The sequence below is a fragment of the Zingiber officinale genome, chromosome 1B, assembly GCF_018446385.1.
Source record: "Zingiber officinale cultivar Zhangliang chromosome 1B, Zo_v1.1, whole genome shotgun sequence".
In the NCBI taxonomy this organism is placed as follows: Eukaryota; Viridiplantae; Streptophyta; class Magnoliopsida; order Zingiberales; family Zingiberaceae; genus Zingiber; species Zingiber officinale.
This window is the reverse complement of record NC_055986.1, coordinates 90,669,118-90,682,901: the sequence shown is the minus strand read 5'-3', so window position 1 is coordinate 90,682,901 and position 13,784 is coordinate 90,669,118. Positions and strand designations below refer to the sequence as shown.

At 39.9% G+C, this 13,784-nt stretch overlaps 1 protein-coding gene across 1 annotated transcript; it reads left to right on the top strand.

The window, feature by feature from the left end:
* Positions 1–12,308: 12,308 nt before the first annotated feature.
* Positions 12,309–12,834, top strand: LOC122039992. Its single transcript, XM_042599388.1, has 2 exons — positions 12,309–12,392; positions 12,493–12,834. Exons 1-2 carry the CDS (start codon positions 12,309–12,311, stop codon positions 12,832–12,834), a joined length of 426 nt encoding a protein of 141 aa, XP_042455322.1.
* Positions 12,835–13,784: the final 950 nt, after the last annotated feature.

Here is a 13,784-nt window from a genome sequence, read left to right as displayed (position 1 = left end):
TGATAGGTTTTCCTTCCTCATCCATCGGAGGGGAAAACCCTTCTTGTACACAAAACCAATGTAACATATTAGTTCTAAGAAAATACATCATCCTTACCTTCCAATATGTGAAGTTGTCGTGAGACTCGTAGAAGGGTTGAATCGTGACATCTTCTCCATAGAGATCCATCTCTAGCCCGTGCTCCCCCGGGTGTTGATCCGTCGAAGAGCGGCCTCGCTCTGATACCACTTGTTAGGATCTCTTCGTACGCGGCTAGAGAGGGGGGGTGTGAATAGCCGCCCCAAATCACTCGTTTCTTCCTACAATTCGTTAGCGCAGCGGAAAAATAAACTAGAAACGACAGGAAGAATGTCAAACCTTAACACAGCGATGTACGAGGTTCGGAGATGATGCTCCTACTCCTCGGCGTGTCCGTAAGGTGGACGAGCCCTATCAATCCGTCGGTGGATGAGTCCCCGGAGAACCGGCTAATATAAACTCCTTCGGGGTGGAGAAACCTCACCACAATCTTTGCAACAGCAATAAGGAGTACAAGAAGAACAAGAACACAAGAACAACAGGAATGTAAAAACACTTGCTTGCCTCTTGTTGTCGATTGGAACCCAGATGAAACAGCAGCTTCTAGGATCCAAACTCAGCTAGAAAACCAGCAGGAAACTCACGCAGAGCTTCAGCACAATGAGAGCTCAGCAAAGCTCTAATCGCAGTAATCAGAAAGAAGAAAACAGTTGCACCAAAGCCTTGATCGCCTTTTATAACCTGCGAACCTGCACAGCGAAGACAGAAGCCAGCGGAGAAGACGGAGCGACCCGTTGTGACTCAACGGTCGAATCGTGGACCGATCAGGCTCCACCCTGATCGGTCCAGAACCCTTCTGATCGGTCTGGGGACCGATCAGGCCCTGGTCTGATCGGTCCCTAGACCGATCAGACTGCTCCACAGAAAGTGCCCAACTTTCTGTTCGTTTCCTGATCGGTCTGTGGACCGATCAGGCCACAGCTGGATCGGTCCACAGACCGATCCCACCTGATCGGTCCCGGGGACCGATCAGGCTCCAAGCTGATCGGTCCCCAGACCGATCAGTAAGCCCACAGAACCATGATCACCTTCTGTTTGTCATCTGATCGGTCACCAGATCGATCAGATACACAAACGTATCGCTGGATCGGTTTGCAGACCGATCCAGAGCTTGGTTTTTTCCCAAACCAAGTCCCAAACCTTCCAAACCAATATCCGGTCAACCTTGACCTATTGGTACATCATGCTTAGCATCCGGTCACTCCCTTGACCTGCTAAGACTTCCCACCAAGTGTCCGGTCAATCCCTTTGACCCACTTGGACTTTCCTCTTCGTGCCAAGTATCCGGTCACTCCTATGACCTACTTGGACTTCCCATCACCAGATGTCCGATCACCCTTGATCCATCTGGATTTTCCCTTGCCCGGCTTCACTCACCAGGACTTTCATCTAGCTTCTCTCACTAGGGTTTTCACATTGCCTAACATCCCAGTTAGGACTTTCCAACTGCCTAACACCCCAGTTAGGACTTTCCCACTGCCTGGCTTCACTCACCAGGACTTTCCAAGCGCCTAACATCCATTGGACTTTTCCCCTTGCCAAGCTTCCTGCTTGGACTTTTCCCATGCCAACATCCCTGTTTGGACTTTTCCCGTGCCAAGCTCCATACTTGGACTTTTCCATGCCAAGTCTCCATACTTGGACTTTTCCGTGCCAAGTCTCCATACTTGGACTTTTCGCGTGCCAAGCTCCCTGCTTGGACTTTTCCAGTGCCAAGTCTCCATACTTGGACTTTTCTAGTGCCAAGCTCCCTGCTTGGACTTTTCGGTTGCCAAGTCTCCATACTTGGACTTTTTCCCGAATCAGGTCAACCAGGTCAACCTTGACCTACGGTTGCCCCAATAATCTCCTAAACATCTATTCTTGTCCCATATCAAGAATACAACTCTTCCACGAGTGTCAAACATCAACATGCAACTCAACTAGGTCAACCGTGACCTAAGGTTGCACCGACAATCTTCCCAAGTCAAACATCAAAATACAACTCGAGTCAGGTCAACCAGGTCAACCTTGACCTAAGGTTGCACCAACAATTATGAGTCAATATTGTAATTAAGTTTATTCCGCGTTTGTAGTTGGGTTCTATTGATGGAGTGATATTGATGTTTGCTATTGTTAGGGTAGTTTCCTTCTTTTATTTGTGATATTATACTGCGTGGTTGTGAAGATATATGTTCCAGCCGCCTGTGGCTGAGTATAGTTTGTTTGTATTGATGATTTAGTCACCGGTACAGGGGAGACTCTGCCGAAATTTTTCGGTAGAGATTTCTCGTAGTTAAGTAGCGTACCGGTTAAGTAGAGTTAGTAGTTAAGTAGCGGTCACTCTTAGAGAGTAGTAGTAGTAGTAAGAAGGGTGGTCGTTACAGTTGGTATCAGAGTAGCGTCCCATTCTCCAGCATCACACACATCAGCATCATCCTTGCCGTCTTCAAGTAAGAAAGTATTTAAGTTTTTCCTTTTATGCTTTCTTTATTATTTGCAGTATGGAGTAATTGCTTATATGCGCTTTAGTAAGATAGAAGTTTTGTTTCTCTTTATTCATACATATGTATGTTTAGAAAGGATTATGTTTAGAAAGGATAGAGAAGATATCAAGTCTTTTTCTCTGCATAACTAGATGTAAGGAAGAGGACGTCCCCGTACCGTTCGTACTGAGAATCAAGATCAGAAGAACGAAGGGTTTAGATAAACTGAGCCCAATCTCTCTGAAGTTGTTGCCCAACTCCAGAGACAAGTAGTAGAGCAGCAGCAAGTAATTGCCAATCTGATGGTAAATCAGTAACCAGATCCTTCCACTCCTCCAACAGTAAATGTGGAGACTCCAGTGGTAACTGAGGTTCCACCAGCTACCCTGGGAGTCGTCACAGCACCTCAGAAGACAAGAGGCATACCTCATCCAGTGGCTGAAGCTGAAACCAGAAAGATTCTCAGGCACGACTGAGCCATGGGATACCCAGGCTTGGTTCAAGACATTTGAGAGCACAATGGAGCTTCTTGACTGACCAGAAGTCAAGAAGGTTGATACCATTAAGTGTGCCTCTTTCTGCATATCTGGAGATGCTTGTATGTAGTGGGAGCGAGTTAAGAGTAAGAGAGCAGTCAACTAGATGAGCTGGGTTGACTTTGAGATAGAGTTTTACTAAGAGTTCTTCCGCCAACGGATCACCAATAAACATTATGAGCAGTTTATAAAATTTAGACCAGGTGACCTACCAGTAGAAGAAACAGTTAAAAGATTTAACAGGCTAGCTCACCTTTGCCTAGAGGTAGTAAGTACAGTGAAAGAATGAGTCAGACTGATGCTCCTAATGCTGAGACCAGAAATAACACCTAATGTGAGTAGTGAAACTCACCGACCATAGAATGGTGAAGAGCTGGTCAGTAGGGCATTAGTGAGCACTATCTGAACGACATTAAGGCATAACAAACGCAACACAAGCCAGGCCAGTCAAGATAGAAGACAAGACAGTGGGGGGAACAGAGACCCCAGTCAAGTAATCAAAACTGGAAGGACAAAGATAACAAGAAAGACCTAAGCAGGAAGATGTTCGGGTAGTCTGTGAGTATCCAAAGGTATTTCCAGAAGGGCTACTTGGACTACCTCCCAACAGAGAAGTGGAGTTTGAAATTGAATTGGTTCCTGGTATCGGTCCAATTTTAAAAGCTTCGTACCGAATGTCTCTAGCAGAGCTAAAAGAGTTACAAGAACAATATCAGGAGCTACTTGACAAGGGTTTCATCCGCCCTAGTCATTCACCTCGGGGAGCTCCAGAGTTGTTCGTTAAGGAGAAAGACGGATCTATGCGGATGTGCATAGATTTTAGAGCGCTAAGCAAAGTAACAGTATTTTCAAAGATAGACCTGCGCTCTGGGTACTATCAGTTGGAAGTGAAAGGAATTGATATACCCAGAACAGTTTGCAGGACCAGATACGGACACTACGAGTTTGTAGTCATGCCTTTTGGTGTGACTAATGTACCATGACTTAATGAACAGAGGTTCTGGTGGTCTGGACTCAAAAGAGATGTTGCGAGATATGTCAGTGCCTGCCTGACATGCCAGAGAGTCAAAGCAGAGCACCAGAGACCAGGAGGAATGTTACAACCTCTTCCAATACCAGAGTGGAAGTGGGAAGACATATCCATGGACTTCATAAAAGGTCTTCCAAGAACTACGAATGGATATGATGCAATATGGGTAGTAGTGGACAGATCGACTAAGTCTGCCCATTTTCTAGCCATCAAGGTGTCCCACTCTATAGAGCAGTTGACACAAATATACGTTAAGGAAGTGATCAGACTTCATGGAGTTCCGAAATCTATTGTTTCTGATAGAGATGGACGTTTCACCTCTCACCTTTGGGAGTGTGTTCATAAGACACTAGGCACCAAACTCAAGTTCAGCACGGCCTTCCATCCTCAGACTGATGGACAGATAGAGCAAGTAAATCAGATCTTAGAAGATATGCTCAGGGCTTGTGTATTAGATTTCAAGGGAAGTTGGTGCAAGTATCTGTGCTTAGCTGAATTTGCCTACAACAATAGTTATCAGGCCACTATCAAGATGGCACCTTACGAGGCACTGTATGACAGGAAGTGCAGATCACCTATTTGCTGGCAAGAAGCGAGTGAAAGAAAAGAAATGGAAGTAGAGTTGGGCATTTAGACTAAGATGATAGATGAGACCACTCAGGTTATCCAGAAGATCAGACAGAAGATTGAGACTGCCCAGAGTAGGCAGAAAAGTTATGCTGACATACGCCGTAGGCCACTTGAGTTCCAAGTAGGGGATTCGGTTTTTTTCTCAAAGTCGCTCCTATGAAAGGAGTGATGAGATTTGGCAAGAAGGGCAAATTAAGTCCTTGTTATGTAGGACCTTATCTGATCACAGAAAGGATTGGGAAAGTAGCTTACAAGCTGGATTTACCACAAGACATGTCAGCAATACACAATGTGTTTCATGTCTCCATGTTAAAGAAGTGCCTCCATGACCCTAGCCAAGTGAATGAGCCTCAGTCAGTGCAGATCCAAGAGGATCTTAGTTATGAAAGTAGACCTACACAGATAGTGGATAGAGCAGTCAAGAGACTAAGAAGCAAAGAAGTACCACTAGTGAAGGTCGTCTGGCAGAACCAGAAGCACAAGGAAGTCACTTGGGAACGGGAGGACAGTATGAGACAGAAATATCTAGAACTATTCTAAGTTCGAGGACGGACTTTTTATAAGGTATGGGGAATTGTAACGACCCAATTTTCCTTATTTTGAGTTTCAAATGTCCATAAAAATATTTGGAAATGCTTTTAAAATATTCTAGAGATTTTTGGAAATTTTTAGAGTATTTTTACGCAATTTTTGGAAGTCGTTTAGTATGTTTACAAAAGAAGGAAAGTTTGACAAAAATCGTTGAAGGCGAAGTTCGAACCCACGACCTCGGGTCGGACTGACCCAAGAAAAACTGGCCCAACCAGCTGAGCTACACGGTTTTGTTAACCTTATATGGTGAGAATTAAGTTTATAGCATAGTTAATGATTAGGGAATAAATTGGAAAAAAGTGCACGGCTGAGGGATTGAAGCCGAGACCCTTGCTTCGGTTAAAAGCCGGTTGACAGCTGTGCCAGCGAGTTTTTGTTAATTAAGGAAAGAACGGAAATAATTTAAAGGATAGTTGATAATAGAAATATTGGGGTTATAAAGGGAGAACTTAGGGCTTGATTTCCCGTGACCTAATTCCTACCCCTCTTCTTCCTCACGCGTGCGCGGCGCCGACCCTTCTCGAGCAAAATCGCGACAGCGAGCGATCACGTCTCCGGCGGCCAGCGAGGTTGTTCTCCGAGGGGTTTTCTTCACTTCTCGTCAAGGAGAAGCTTTGAGCACGAAGAAGAGTCGAGATTTGAAGCTTTACCCGAACCCTAGATCTCTTCCTTTTCGGTTGTAAGTCCAAGAACAGCGAGGTGAGTTGCTTCTCACCTGCAGTAGGAGTAGCTCCGAGTTTCAGATTTTCGTTTCTTGCTTTCGGTTTTTTTTGCTGTGCTAAGGGTGCTGAACCGAATTTGCCATGTTAGGGCATTAGGTTTCGGATTTCTATGCTAGGCTTTCTCTTTGGAGTAAGCTAGGGTTGCTGTGTTGAAATTCCTGTGTTAGCTTTTCTTTTTTTGAAGTTGCTATGCCAAATTGCCATGCTAAGTTGCTGTGCCGAAAGTTTCCTGCTTGGGTGGCTGTTGAACAGGATTATAAGCTAGGATTTTTTTTTCCCTTTCATTCCTTACCTTCCGTAGCATACATATTAAGCATGCTAATTTATGGCTTGAGTTTAAATGTATAGAAGGAGTTCATTTTAATTCTTAGCAAGTAAGCGCAGTAAGAAATGTTTAGATTACCTGTTATGTTGTTTCCTGCTGTGAAATACAAATCAGTGGCGTAGCTAATCTATAACATTTGCTAGGTATGCTAGTTATTGTTGAGTTTAGTTCTTTTCTAGAAGGTTAGCATGATCTAGATTGCAAATCAAAGTGTGTAAACAGGTTCTATTTATGCTTGCTGATTTTTGAGAATTTCGGCTGTTCACTTTGTAGTATTAGTGTTTCATCTCGCTGCCATGTATAAGAATGGGATTAGTATCTTCCTTGCAACTCAAAAAGGCAAGAATAGCCTTTATTTAAAGTATGCAGTACAGAACAACCTTATAGTTAGTGTTTCGGATGTGGTTTCTTTGGTTTCCGGATCTTAGTTGTAGATTTGATAAGTGCAGAATTTTAGTTCATTAAGTATTAACTTCATTAAGTATTAACTGCATCCTTTCCATGTGTCCCACTTTGTTAGAATAAATCAGAATGTGCAGATTTTAGTAATATGTCATTAACTAGACATGAACAGCATGTGATTTAAGTATTTCAGTTAGCATGATTCCTTTGCTATATATGAGCATGAGTAGACTCCTTTTCTTTGCCATTAGATGTGCACAGTGATACTTTTTAGTCTCTTTTGCTATTAGAATATCTTGAGCATGCAGTTATTAGTTTCTTTGCTATTACATAAGCATGAGTTTCTATCTTTAGGAACTATAAGCAAGAAAGACTAAGGTTTAGACTTGATTTCAATTCCAGAATATTGAATATCAAAAGCGCACACAAGGTGTTTGCTTAAATGCCAAGTAAGGGCAAGTATAAAGAAGTTATAGTTAAAAAGAAAGTATTTTACTTTTAAAGGGCATGTACCGGACACAAGATCCAAGGGATGGGCTCCAAGTTGCCCCTAGGCACATGGCCTAGAAGTATCTTAGTAGTTTCGGGATTAGCTACCTCGATTCTTATTAAGAATGCGCGCAAAGTGGTACAATGCCGGGCCCAAAAGAAGTTTATTATTATTTTGAAGTATTAAAGTATAAGTTTTGAAACAAATGAAGCAAGCTTCAAATATGTTTAGAATTAGAAAGTTTAGTTTCTTGTTATTTGAAGCCTGCAGTAGTAGTTTCAATTGTTTTCCTTGCTACTAGATTATTCAGCATGTTTAGCTTTACATGTTTAGTAGTTTTACATGTTTAGTAGCTTTACATGTTTAGTAGTTTTACATGTTTAGTAGCTTTACATGTTTAGTAGCTATACATGTTTAGTATTTTAGTTAGTATGATTCCTTCATTGGATTATGAGCATGATTAGCTATACATGTTTAGTATTTTAGTTAGTATGATTCCTTCATTGGATTATGAGCATGATTAGGTATACATGTTTAGTATTTTAGTTAGTATGATTCCTTCATTGGATTATGAGCATGATTAGCTATACATGTTTAGTATTTCAGTTAGTATGATTCCTTCATTGGATTATGAGCATGATTAGCTATACATGTTTAGTATTTCAGATAGTATGATTCCTTTGCTATTTATGAGCATGAGTAGCTTTACATGTTAGCATTTAGTTTTAGCATGTTTTTATTTATATACATGCATATCGAGTTTATGTGAGTAGATAGCGCTCACTAAGCTTTATGCTTATAGACTGCACTTCCTCCTACTGCAGATAAAGGAAAGGAAAAGATTTAGCAAGGAAGGCGACAAGGTGGTGGTGATGAAGGTGTGTGATGGCTGGACTATGGGGAGATCAAGAGTTTGCTAAGGAATTGTTAAGACTTTTTCTGTTTAGAGTTCTTTAGTTTTCTTTTAATGTTATTATGAGTCAATATTGTAATTAAGTTTATTCCGCATTTGTAGTTGGGTTCTATTGATGGAGTGATATTGATGTTTGCTATTGTTAGGGTAGTTTCCTTCTTTTATTTGTGATATTATACTGCGTGGTTGTGAAGATATATGTTCCAGCCGCCTGTGGCTGAGTATAGTTTGTTTGTATTGATGATTTAGTCACCAGTACAGGGGAGACTCTGCCGAAATTTTTCGGTAGAGATTTCTCGTAGTTAAGTAGCGTACCGGTTAAGTAGAGTTAGTAGTTAAGTAGCGGTCACTCTTAGAGAGTAGTAGTAGTAGTAAGAAGGGTGGTCGTTACATCAAATTTCCTTGGAGGCACCTCGGACTGGGTCTGAGGCGCCTCCAAGCTGTCTGAGGCACCTCAGACAGTATAGGCAGCTGAGGCGCCTTTAGCATTGGTTGAAGGCGCTAGCTTCTTCAGCTCCTTTAGATTTTCTTTCTCCTTCTGAAGCTTAGATTGATTGGGTGATTACGACCAATCGAAATAGGACTCACCCGAACCCAATTTCCGGCCTTTTCCTCGAGTAGTCTTCCATCCCGGCTTTACGTCCCTTGAACGTCGTGAACGTTCTTCTCGCCCACCAGTGTACTCTTACACAGCTCTTTCGTCCTTCAAACGCACCGAGCCCGTCAGCTCCCTTCCCTTGTTGTCCTTCTCACTAGTTGTGTCTTCTTCTTGACTTCCTGCGCTCCTAAGTTCCTGCAGACTTAGACACATGGGTCAGATAACAAGCAGGACCTAACCTAACTTGGTTGATCACATCAAAACACTCATGGGGTTCAACAACTTATACACATTTAAAAATTAATTTCCATGATATTTATCAAATCTAATCTTTCTATTATTTCTTTGAATGTTCATGATGCATCACGTCTGTACGGGGTATCTCTAACCGACTAATCTAACAGGCCAGTTGAATCGTCGGTGTAAGCTGGAGCTGCAAACTATTTATAATAATAATAATAATAGGCCAGTTGAATGAAGTGGAACATTTTGATAGATATATAAGTTGTTGATGGCAGATAGAGTTTCGGGCCTTAGATCATCTCCAACCACAAAACCTATTTTGGTGCACTTTCAACACCAATTTAGTGTCATTTGAGCACCAAAAATTTTTCCAACTCCAACCAATGTACACCATTTCCTACACTAAAAGGAATATTCTTTAAAATATTCTATTTTTCCATCTTATAATTTATTATCAACATACCTATTAATTTGTTAAATATTTTTATTACGATAATAATTACTATTAAAATTAAAAATTTTATTGTACATGATAACTAATTTTTATGATATTATGTTTTTAGTTACAAGAAAATTAAAGTTAGTATTTTGTAATTTTGTTAGAAATAATTTAATAAACATACTAATATTTAATATTTAAAGATAATACACAATCATAAACAATTTAGATAAATTTTTTAAAATATTTTCACAAAAAAAATAACACTTTATTAATAATACAAATAACACTTCATTAATAATACATCATTATGAACCTTAATTATTAGAATTACCAAATTGTTCCCACAAATGCTCAATTAATGCATTTCTAAGGGCAAACTGAGCATTTTTATTTTTGATTCCTTCATATCTAGCAAGAAACTCTTGAAATCGGGTATTGTCATCTACTGTTGTATCAACATCTGCAGCCGACGAGACTTCACCTTGATCAACAATTGAGGTATTCATATCACGCTCATCTTCAATTATCATATTATGCATAATAATACATGAAGTCATTATATCATGTAAAATATTTTTCTGCCAAAAACGTGAAGGTCCTGCAACAATTGCAAAGCGTGATTGGAGCACTCCAAATGCTCGCTCAACATCTTTTCTACATGCCTCTTGTTTCATTGCAAACAACTTATTCTTTGTACCGCGTGGATCTTGAATTGTTTGAACAAGTGTAGACCATTTTGGGTATATACCATAAGCTAAATATAGTAACCCATGTTGTACTCTTTTCCTTGAATGACATAACGAGCAGGGGGAGCAATACCTTGAGCAAGGTTTGAAAAAAGATGAGAAGACTCCAATATATTAATGTCATTGTTAGATCCAGGTAAACCAAAATATGCATGCCATATCCAAAGATCATAATCAGCTACAACTTCTAGAATAATTGTTGGCTTTCCACTGCTACCAGAATATTACCTAGCCCATGCTGTTGGGTAAATTTTCCACCTCCAATGCATGCAATCTAGACTACCCAACATACCAGGAAAACCACGCTACTCACCAATATGAAGAAGCCTGGCAACATCATTGGCATTGGGTGATCGCAGGTACTGTCCTCCAAATACTTTAATAATAGCATGGCAAAATCTTTTCACACTTTCTATGACAATTGATTCTCCTATTTTGATGTACTCATCAGTAGCGTCTATCGGTACACCATATGCCAATATTCAAAATGCAGCTGTTATTTTTTGTAAACCTGACAAACCAAGTTTTCCAACTTCGTTTCTTTTCTACACAAAATAATTATCATGATTACTAACCTCGTTAAAAATATGCATAAATAAATTTCTTCCCATCCGGAATCTTCTTCTAAACATTGCAGCATTATATGTAGGATTTTCGACAAAGTAATCATTGAATAGATTACGATCAGCAGCTTCTCTATTACGATTGATCACTATGTGACCAGGAATAGATCCTTGATGTTTGCCTTTGTTGCTTTCTTTACTCAGATGTTTCCAAATGACCTGATTGTTTTGGTAGATTGCTTGAGTGATAAGCCTTCTGTGTGCTTCAAATATATCATCATATTCAGAGCTTGATGATGATAAATTTGATGTACCTTCATATCTAGCACTCATTTTTTGAGATAAAGAATGTGATTGAATTGTTTTCAATTATGGTATGTATTTATAATGTATACACAACACTATTATTTTTGCAGGTGATGGGACATCACAATGTACACACTATTATAATTATTTCAGAAGATGGGACATTATAATGAACACACAACACTATTATCTTTTTAGGAGATGAGACATCACAATGCACACACAACATTATTATTTTTGCAGATGAAGGGACATCACAATGCACACACAACATTATTATTTTTGCAGATGAAGGGACATCACAATGCACACATCATTATTATTATTTCAGGAGATGAGACATCACAATGCACACATAACATTATTATTTTTGCAAACGATGGGACATCACAATGCACACATCATGATAATTATTTCAGGAGATGGGACATTGCAATGAACACACAACACTATTATTTTTGCAGATGACGGGACATCACAATGCACACACTATTATAATTATTTCAGAAGATGAGACATTACAATGAACACACAACACTATTATTTTTTTAGGAAATGAGACATCACAGTGCACACACAACGTTATTATTTTTGCAGATAAAAGGACATCACAATGCACACATCATTATTATTATTTCAGGAGATGAGACATCACAATGCACACACAACATTATTATTTTTGCAGACGACGGGACATTACAATGCACATACCATGATAATTATTTCGGGAGATGGGACATTACAATGAACACACAACACTATTATTTTTGCAGATGACAGGGCATCACAATGAACAAACTATTATAATTATTTCAGAATATGGGGCATTACAATGAACACACAACACTATTATTTTTTTAGGAGATGAGACATCACAATGCACACACAACATTATTATTTTTGCAGATGAAGGGACACCACAATGCACACACAAATCTTATACAATGCACATAATTTTTTCCTATATAATGGCATACTAGACATGACCATCACAATGCACCTTTACTCTTGAAAAAAATGAGTTCGAATTCTCGTTCATCATCCTACTCAGTTGAAGAAGATAGACATTTATGTCATGTTTATCTTCATATTTCTCAAAATCCAATCATAGGAATCAACCAAAAAAAGGATTAATTTTGGGTAAGAGTTGAGATAGAGTATAATCAAGATCCAAATTTTAAAAATTCAGAGCGACCGAGAAGTTCATTACAAAAAAGAATGAATACTATGATTGCTGCTGTTTCCAAATTGAAGGGTTGCATACGACAAATCAAAGAATTGAATCCAAGTGGAGCATCAGAGGAAGATATTGTAAGTTGTTTTCATTAGTTCTTTTGTAGACTATCCAAGTTGTTTTCAATATCTAATTTAGTTATTAATTTTGTTTCATAATTGTATTATTTTCTTACAGATAAATCGTGCTCAAATGTTTTTAGTACAAAACCCTAATTACTCAAAGGGCTTCAAATTTGGACATGTGTGGAGCATTCTTCAAGGTATTGAGAAACTCAACAGTGACAACGTCAAAGCTACATTTACGAGAGTGCAACGACAAACTGCTCAAGCTGATTATTCTCAATCATATAATCTCGAGAAAGATATTTATTCACCTTCATCTCCACATGTCTCTTCGTTTAATCTTAACATCACTGATTCAGATAGTGGTAGTACTTCAACTAAACGACCTATTGGGGTGAAGAATGCAAAATTGAAGAGAAAGAATGAACAACAATTCAGTAAAATGGTTTCATAGAATGACGAACTTGTTGCGGCGTTGGATCGAAGTACCAATGTTGCTATGTTAAAGGAAGAGAATAAAATTTTATTCAAAGATTTGAATATCATTGCTGATCCGATAATACATGAATTTATTCGCGATGAACAAGTCAGAATTATGCAAAAGAGGACTAAAAATCAAAAGTCTCAATCAACTCCACATCAAGGAGAAGCATCTAGGATCAATTCGTCTCAAGAAGAAGAACAAAGATCTCAAGATCCTTTGAATGGTTTCGGTAAATTTTATGATTACTTTGATGGTTTATTAGGAGGTAATTTTTCAGAATATTAAACATTGATTTATTTAGTATTGCAATGTTATTGTAGTTATTTAAATGTATGTTTAGTGTTTGTGGCATCTTTAAATTGTATGATGGACTATGCGTTATGTATTTTGAAATTTTAAATATTTAATTGTGTGTTTGTTATGAAATTACCAATGATCCAGATGGGGCGAGGGGCAGGGGAGTAATTAGGGGATCAGGGAGGGGCACTTTAGTCATTAAGGAGGAGTAGGGTTGGAGGTAAAAGGGGAGGACTGTAGCACAGCGAAAGGGGGCTTTTTTCTGGCCTCGACGGCGGCCAAAGGGGGAGATTTTTTCTCCTCCTCGCGCCTTTCGCCGGAGTGGGCGAGATCATCGACGCTCTCCTCCTCTCCTCCAGCCGGCGAACGTCTTCAGTAGCCACCACCTCTCCTTCCCACTAGCCGCTGCTCTCCTTTCTTCTTCACCACGAGCCCATCACAGGTGACTCCAGCAGCCACCTGTAGCTCCCTCGTCCTCACCACTTTCAGCCATAGCCGGCTGTGAGCGCCTCCGGGAAAGCTTTCTGGGGTTGTGGTTTCCGTCGCCAAGCATGAGCAGAAGACGCCTCTCTCCCTCGTGCGCCATCACCTCGCCACCTTCCGTTCCTTCATGATCCACGCCG

Coding starts and splice junctions, on each gene's coding strand:
- LOC122039992 (XM_042599388.1), top strand. CDS start 12,309: ATGATTGCTGCTGTTTCCAAATTGAAGGGTTGCATACGACAAATCAAA. Junction 12,393..12,492: donor GAGCATCAGAGGAAGATATT/GTAAGTTGTTTT, acceptor ATTTTCTTACAG/ATAAATCGTGCTCAAATGTT.